We start from the raw sequence: 8,852 nt of genomic DNA, 5'->3' as shown, positions 1-8,852 counted from the left end.
ACCAGCCGAGAAGCCCGAGAAGTTCACGGGGTTGAACTTCAAACGTTGGCAACAAAAGATGTTGTTCTACTTGACAACGCTCGGTCTTGCACGGTTCCTGACCGAAGATCCACCGACTCCTCGCGAGGACGAAACCGATCGTGATGTGCTAATGGTGTTTAGCGCATGGAAGGATTCCGACTACTTGTGTCGGAATTCCGTGATGAATAGTCTCAACGACTCGCTGTACAATGTGTATAGCACCAAACGCTCCTCCAAAGAGCTTTGGGAATCATTGGATCGGAAATACAAAACCGAAGACGCGGGCTCTAAGAAGTATATCGTGGGCCGCTTCCTCGATTTTCAAATGGTGGATTCGAAGACCGTGGTGAGTCAAGTCCAAGAGCTGCAACTTATCATCCACGAGATTCATGCCGAGTGGATGACCATTAGCGAGTCATTCCAAGTTGCCTCTGCCATCGAGAAACTACCCGCGGGGTGGAAGGAATTCAAAAACTATCTCAAGCACAAGCGAAAGGAGATGAGTTTTGAAGACTTGGTTGTTCGTCTCCGAATTGAAGAAGACAACCGTGGCTCTGACAAGAGGTTCAAGATCCACTCCGAGAAGGCCAACGTCATTGAACATGGCGAGAGCTTGAGGGGAAAGAAACCCGCCCACAAGCTTGGGCCAAAAGGAGGAACGTTCAAAAAGAAGAAGCATCAACAAAAATTCGTTGGAAAATGCTTCAACTGTAACAAAGAAGGTCACCGTGCTACCGATTGTAGGAAGCCAAAGAAGAAGAAGGAGGCCAATGTCGTGGAGGGCGATGATGAACTCCTCGTCGCTGTGGTCTCCGAGGTGAACATGGTGGACTCGAACCCCAAGGAATGGTGGCTGGATTCTGGAGCAACCCGCCACATATGCTCTGATAGAAACTCCTTCTCCACCTTCGAGCCGATGGAAGATGGAGAGAAGCTGTTCATGGGCAACTCTGCCACCTCTGACGTCAAGGGAAAAGGCGATGTCCTTCTGAAGATGACATCTGGGAAAGAGTTATAGCTCACGAACGTGCTCTATGTGCCCGATATAAGGAAGAATCTCATCTCTGGAATTGTGTTGTGCAACCATGGATTTAGGATGGTTTTAAGAGTCTTAAAAAGTTGTACTATCTAAGAATGGGATGTATGCGGGCAAAGGCTATATTAAGAATGGGATGTTCAAGATGAATGTAATTGCCATCAAGGCCAATGAAATTAATAAGAATAATTATTCCGCTTATATGATTGAGTCATCTAATTTATGGCATGGTAGACTAGGTCATGTGAATTATGACACGTTGAGAAAGTTAATTAACTTGGATTGCATTCCAAAGTTTAATATTGACTCAAAACATAAATGTGAAATTTGTGTTGAAGCAAAATTAACGAGAACATCTTTCCATAACGTTGAAAGAAATAACGAATCTCTTGACTTAATCCATACTGATTTATGTGATTTAAAGTTCATGCCAACAAGAGGTGGTAATAAATATTTTGTGACTTTTATTGACGATTGTACAAAATATTGTTACGTTTACTTGCTTAAGAGCAAAAATGAGGCAATTGAGAAATTTACCATGTTCAAATTAGAAGTTGAGAATCAACTTAATAAGAAAATTAAAAAGGTCCGAAGTGACCGAGGAGGAGAATATATTGAGCCTTTTGGGGCATTTTGTGCACAACATGGTATTATTCACGAAGTCACTCCTCCTTATTCTCCTCAATCAAACGGCGTTGCCGAACGAAAGAATCGCACACTCAAAGAGATGATGAATGCGATGTTGTTGAGTTCTGGGTTACCCCAAGAAATGTGGGGGGGAAGCAATCTTGTCTGCAAATTACCTTTTGAACAAGATACCCCGGAAGAAGGAGGATAAGTCTCCGTCTGAGTTATTTAAAGGAAAAAGACCTTCCTATAAATATTTGCGAATGTGGGGGTGCTTAGCCAAAGTAATGGCTCCTCCTCCAAAGAAAATGAAGATAGGACCAAAAACTGTAGATTCTGTCTTCATTGGATATGCACAACATAGTAATGCATATAGATTCATTGTGTATGACTCGAAAAACCCCGATATTCACAAAGATTCAATTATGGAATCTAAAACTGCTTCGTTCTTTGAACACGTGTTTCCTTATAAGTCTAAGGAAGATGTACCCAGTTCATCAAACCAATTTCTTGACGATATTGAGGAAATAACTCGAGAAAATGATGACGAGTCTGAGGACGAGATAGAGTCCGAAGGACTTAGACGAAGCAAACGAGCAAGGGTAGAAAAATCATTTGGTTATGATTTTCTGACCTATATGCTAGAGGCTCCACCTCAAACCTACAAGGAGGCTGTATACTCCGTTGAGGGTCATTTATGGAAAGATGACATAAGAAGTGAGATAGTCTCTATCTTGCAAAACCATACTTGGGAGTTGGTTGATCTTCCTCCTGGAAGTAAAACACTTGGTTCTAAGTGGATCTTCACGAGGAAGATGAAAGTCGATGGTACTATTGATAAGTACAAAGCAAGACTTGTAATCAAAGGGTATAAATAACAAGAAGGGTTCGACTACTTTGATACATATTCTCCCGTGACGAGAATAACATCCATAAGATTGATAATTGCATTTGCTGCATTACGAAATTTAGAAATTCATCAAATGGATGTAAAAACTGTTTTTCTTCATGGAGATCTCGAAGAAGAGATTTATATGACTCAACCAGAGGGTTGTATTGCTCGTGGACAAGAAAGGAAAGTGTGTAAATTGGTCAAGTCGCTTTATGGCCTTAAACAAGCCCTAAAGCAATGACATGCGAAATTTGACACTGTGATGATGTCAAATGGATTTAAAATCAACGAGTGTGATAAATGTGTATATATTAAAGTCATTGATAATGGTTATGTGATTTTATGTTTATATGTTGATGACATGCTGATTGTGGGTAGCAATAATCGCATGATCCAGTCCACGAAAGATATCTTGAACTCAAGATTCGATATGAAAGATTTAGGACTTGCTGATGTAATTTTAGGGATCAAGATTACTCGTACGATTAATGGAATTGTCCTAGATCAATCACACTATGTTGATAAAATTCTAGACAAGTTTGGAAAGAGCGATTCTGGAGTCTCTAGAACTCCTATTGACATTAGTCAACACCTGTCTAAGAATAAAGGTGAATGCATCTCCCAAATTGAATATGCGAGGGTGATAGGCAGTCTCATGTACTTGATGAGTTGTACGAGACCTGATTTGGCCTACACCGTTAGTAGACTAGCTCGATATACGAGTAATCTAAGTGCTGAACACTGGAAAGCAATCGTGAGAGTGCTGAGGTATCTACAATTCACTCGTGATTACGGTCTATACTATACAAGATATCCTGAGGTCATTGAAGGTTACACTGATGCGAGTTGGATATCTGGTATTCAAGATTCTAAAGCCACTAGTGGATATGTATTCACTCTGGGAGGTGCGGCTATATCTTGGAAATCCTCCAAACAAACTGTGATCACTAGATCCACAATGGAATCTGAGTTTGTTGCGTTGGATAAATGTGGCGAAGAAGCTGAATGGCTTAGGAACTTCATGGAAGATATTCCTGGTTGGACTAGACCCGTGCCTGCAATATGTGTATATTGTGATAACCAATTTGCTATTGGTAGAGCACATAGTGTGATGTATAATGGTAAGTCTAGACATATCCGTCGACGACATAATACCGTTAGACAACTTCTCTCGTCTGGAGTCATAAGTATTGACTATGTTAGGTCCAAAGAGAACATTGCGGATCCGCTAACCAAAGGGTTAAATAGGGACCAAGTAGAGAAGACATCTAAAGGAATGAGACTAAAGCCCATGACAAATAAAGCCAAGGCAAAGGAAACCCAACCATGATGACTGGAGATCCCAAGATCTTGGTTCAAAGGGAAAACCTAACTGTCAATGGCTAAGTAAGGTCACTATTAAAACAGTGACTCCCGTACGAGGTTAAGCTTAGAGCTTTTAATGATTCTGTGAAATTGGATTGTTGAGATTCCGAATGAGTAATGCGGGATTACTCTTAATAAAAGAATCACCTATGTGAGAGAGAAGTGGGGCCGCTTCAAAGGAGAATTAATTGGGCTTAATTCTTTAGAAACTCTTGCAGAACCAGACGAATGTTCAGGGCCAAAATGAACATAACCATGAGAACTGAACTTGTGTCAGGGAAATATCATTGGGGGGATATGTTTATCGTTTATACAAAACGACTAACAGTTCAAGGACATCGTGTCTACTGAGTAGTCAGTAAAGATGACATATCTTTCCGAGGGAATGTTCAAAGGCTCTACCTACCTATCCTATACTGGTATTAACCGTAGAATCTATCACCACATTGAGTCGTGTCGTGTCTTTATAATTGTCGTCTCACAATTTCATTCATGGTGGGGATTGTTGGAAGAAGTGTAAATAAAAGTTATTATTTACAAGTAAATGGATGATTTGTGGCTGATATTTGAGTGGGGTCCACTCATCGGAATTTGTTAATTCTTGCGTACTTATTCCTCGTTGCGTCGGGTATAAGATTGATTATTTATTTGCCAAAATCATTACTATAATGAATGAGAAGTTGATGCTCAAAGTATGCTTAAAGAACACATTAGTCATGTGTAAATGAAGTGAATTGCAAGAGTCCCACATGGGTTGGGTAAGTGTGTTGTTGTGGTGTTTATATATCATCATCTCTCTTTAGTGGTCAAGCAAGTGCAAGAGAGGAGAGTGTGTATGGGTTATCTCTTAACCCCTCACGCGCGCGCACACACACACGCGCGCGCGCCGCCGCAGAGCCGAGCCGGGCCGGGCCCGGCCCGGATCCGGGCCCGGGTTTCGGGTTTCGGAAATGTCTCGGTCTCGGGCTCAGGCTTGGGCTTGGGCTTATCCTTAACTTTTTATTGCAAAATTCACTTACGATTTCTTTTAATTCCATAAAATAACTTTTGTGTTATGTTGGGAATTAATTTATTTGGGAGCAAAGATCTGCATGGGTTTAATGCATACGACGTGCCTTTATTCTGGAGTAAAGGAGACTTAATGGAGACGCTTTGAGCGAGCTTCCAAGGCCGTTCATAACCTGCAGAGTTAGTGAGCATTAGTGAGCATTAATGTATTAATTGGAGTTTATGGCTGAATGTTTTAGATGGTTCAAATTCGGAACCTACTCCGCTTGCTCGGCTATAAAAGGCCTTCGGGTCTCTCATTCTGAACACACAGAAGAACACAGCTCTCTCCCTCTTTGAAATTGTTTTTGTTTTGTAGTCCGGTGATAGCTTCTGACGCTCGGGTTCTAGTTCGCCGAAGCCGAGTCTTGTGGTGCATTGCTCGTCTTAGTAGTCGTTGTATCCTGGGAGGCTTTCGCTCACTAAATCCAGCACCCGTGGGAGGGCGATAAAAGCTTCAAGGAAACCGTCAAACGGGCCTCGACCTTTCCTTGCCAGTTTTCCTGTTTTCCATTTTCGATTTATATTTTATTTTTTCTTGCATGTGTCTGGTTTTCTCTATCAATATTATTTGTAATATTGCTAACAATAATAAGTAATTAATTTGACATGTTGGAGTTTCTATTGTAGAGCAGGAGATAGTACTCCTAGTCCTAGTAGATACCCAACAGACCAAGGAACGACGTAATCAACATTGTTAGACCTCGTGTTACAAAAAAGTTGATGTAAAAAGAAGTAGAACTAGTTTAGGTTTAGGTATTTCTTCAAACTCAAAGGAACCTAACTAACTACATATTCTTTAAGGAAATAAGTTCCAAAACAATGCGTCAAAAGTACCCAAAAAAAAGAGTCAATTTTCCCAGGAAAAAGAAAAGACAAGGAAAGTTTAAAATAAAGAGGAAAAAAATAAAACAAAGAAATTAGGAAAAGGGATTTACACTCAGAAACAGAACCAAACCACTCTCTCTCTCTCTTTCTCTCTCGTCGAGTTTGAGGAGAGAGAAATAACAAACAAACGAGAAGAAAGAAAGAAAGAAACCCTCGAGAACCATTCCCAAATATGTAAAAGAAAAGCTGAGGAAAAGAAGAGCCTGAAAAAGAAAAAGAAAAAGAAAAAAATCTAATAGAATAGAAAAAAAAGCCCCAAAGCTTGCGTCTTTCTCATCAGAGAGAGAGAGAGAGGGAAATGAATCCGAGCAAAAGGGAAGAGGATATCTTCATCCACCACCACCACAATCTGGGCCCACAATCCCAAATCATTCACAATCACAACCACCATCTCCACCACTGCGAGGCTCAATCGCAGCCGTCCATTCCGACCACCCACGACGACGACCCTTCCTTCTCGCTCCCGGAGATCGTCATCTTCCGATCCTCCTCCGGCTCCTCCTCCCCCTCCCACTCCTCCGACGACAACGACGACGCCGGGTCCGCCAACCCCAATCCCAACCCTAACCCTAACCCTAGCCCGTCGGAGACCCAGCCCTCGTTCCACATCAGCCCGGAGCCTCACATCTCGTCGCAATTCTACACCTTCAACGCCGAATCCCACGCGCTCATGATCCGCTGCCTCCTCGAGCGCCGACTCGCCGCGCCGCCGGAGATCCGCGCCGCCACGCCGCGCGCGATGCTCAAATCGTGGCGCGCCGTGTGGAAGGACCGCAACGAGGACACGGCGTACCTCACCGCCTGGAAGAGGATCCAGGACAAGCTCTCCGCCCACGTGGACCCCAACGGCAACAAGTTCCTCTGCTTCAAGAACAATTCCCAGCAGTTCGTCTCCCACGTCGACCAGTGGCAGCAGATCGTCATGACCTTCCACTCCGACGCCGACCTCAAGCACCTAGGGCTCAAGGACACCGTGGACAGGATCAAGAAGGTCTGGACCGTCGGAGCCAAGTTCTACGGAATCCCCGAGAGCTTCATCAGGGTCTGCCTCGCCTCCTGCCCCGTCTGCACCTCCGCCTCCTCCGCCGGCGCCGGCCGGAACAAGCGCCGGCGATTCGAGTACACCGAGTCCTTCGACGTCCCGGCCAAGGAGGTCCCGGACCGGCTCCAACACCTCGCCGCCAAGCACAAGGTGGTCCTCTGCATCAGGCAAAAGTACATCCGCTACAAGCCCTTCATGGCCGAGGTCAAGGACTACGCTTGCCACCGCGCCGGCGAGCCCGCCGTGGCCAAGAAGTCCAAGATTCTCAAACGCGAGCCCTACGCCTCCAAGCGCTGCGGCTGCGGGTTCCGAATCCGCGCCATCGTCCCCATCGCCAACTACAACGAAAAGGACAAGACTTTCGTGTACCAAGAGGAAGGGGTCGCCGTCTTCAAGCTCTACGCGGTCCACTCGGGCCACGAGCCGGGCCCGCTGGACGGCAACGCGAGGATCATGCACCGCCTCGTGGGCCACAAAGGCGGGTACTTGATGGAACAGGACCAAGAGGCCGTGTACGGGGTCAGCGAGGACATGGAGAACGAAGGGTTCGGATTGCTCGGCAAGGACGACGGGGATTCCTCGCTCCTCCAGCAGCTGAACGAGCTGCGAGCCGAGGTCGGGATGTTGGAGGCCCGGATCGCCAAGACCCCGCCGGAGCTTCTCGGGTCGGTGTCCCGGGACTTGTTCGACGTCGTGAATCGGGTCAGGCGTATCGGGGAAGATAGTGGTAACCCGAAGCCGATGGAGATGGAGATGGATATGCTTCAGGAGAAGCCGAATTCCGACGACGTGTTGGCTCACTGGAGCGACCACCACGACGCGGAGCTGATCGAGGACGACGAGGACAGCTTCGAGAGGACTCTCAATCTCGGGGACGTCGTCTCGTGGGACCACATCAGGAGCCAAAAGGACTTGATGGGCGAGTCTTGTAAGCCCGAGAAGTGGCTGAAATGCAGCGCCAGCTTCGACGAGAAGAGCATCCTCGAGTGCGAGGACACGAAGCTGGGCAAGCCCTTGAGACACGGCCACGGCCACGGCCACGATGACGACGAGTCTCTAGTGGCCGATGTGGGTCTTGTTGGGATACAGGTCGATAGTTTCTACCAAGACAACCCGAAATGGTACGACTCTCCTTGTGGGCTTGACTCCACCGCCGACTGTGGGGATAGTGGATTCAGGCACGGCGAGATTGTTTAAGAGATATTTTTTTTTTGTGTATGAGGAAGGACTCTCTCTCGTTAACGGATCTTATGTGAGTTTATCGCGCCCTTTCTTCTCAAAGCTGGAACTGGGCTGTACATTTTTATTTATACGGAGTATATCGGAGCCTCTGACATGGGTTTATCTGAGGTTTCTTTTAATTTTATGTGGCGTTCTACTGTAAAGTATTTAGCCCAATTGGGCTTCTCTCTCTCTCTCTCTCTTACTCTCTCTATGCACAGTACGGTATTCTTAACTCTTAATTTTCACCAGGTATTGGTTTCATTAATAATTTAGACCCGCATTCAGTTTTACTGTTGAATGAGATAAGTATTTGTTTTGATCTGTATATGTTCGTGTATCAATGATACCCATCTGGGAAGATATTATTCCAGATTGCATATAGGTTATGAGAGGCTTGTTTAAGGCTGTTTGTGCTACATTTGTCTCAGAGGTGCAATTTTGCCGGGCAGTCAAGTGGGAAGAAAGATCGTTAAGATGGTGAATTGGTCAAGAAGATTGGTATGTAAGTAGAGTTATTTCTCTTTTTTATAAAGAGTCGGATCATCATCCTGATTATTTGCTAACCATGAATGGTTGATGTTAAGGGCTTTTGAGTGTTTACATTGTAATCACTGAGTTGAAAAAGCTATGATGTGTGATATTTCCTATGATGACTGTCTTCAATGATTTCCAGACTAGATTTCCTAGACTAGATTAGATTTCATGGCTTA

At 44.9% G+C, this 8,852-nt stretch overlaps 1 protein-coding gene across 1 annotated transcript; it reads left to right on the top strand.

The window, feature by feature from the left end:
- Window positions 1-5,837: 5,837 nt before the first annotated feature.
- On the top strand, window positions 5,838-8,390 carry LOC149400468 (uncharacterized). The gene has a single exon (XM_089612028.1). The coding sequence runs from the start codon at window positions 6,175-6,177 to the stop codon at window positions 8,113-8,115; it is 1,941 nt and encodes a 646-aa protein (XP_089468154.1). The 5' UTR covers window positions 5,838-6,174; the 3' UTR covers window positions 8,116-8,390.
- Window positions 8,391-8,852: the final 462 nt, after the last annotated feature.

This window comes from Urtica dioica, chromosome 4 (assembly GCF_054948205.1).
Source record: "Urtica dioica subsp. dioica isolate 48M chromosome 4, U.dioica_male_clone48M_v1_H2, whole genome shotgun sequence".
Taxonomy (NCBI): domain Eukaryota; kingdom Viridiplantae; phylum Streptophyta; class Magnoliopsida; order Rosales; family Urticaceae; genus Urtica; species Urtica dioica.
The sequence above is the reverse complement of the archived record's forward strand: the minus strand, read 5'-3'. Positions and strand labels throughout refer to the sequence as shown.

What these genes read in the sequence shown, in the direction of transcription:
- LOC149400468 (XM_089612028.1), top strand. Translation starts at nt 6,175, where the DNA reads ATGAATCCGAGCAAAAGGGAAGAGGATATCTTCATCCACCACCACCAC.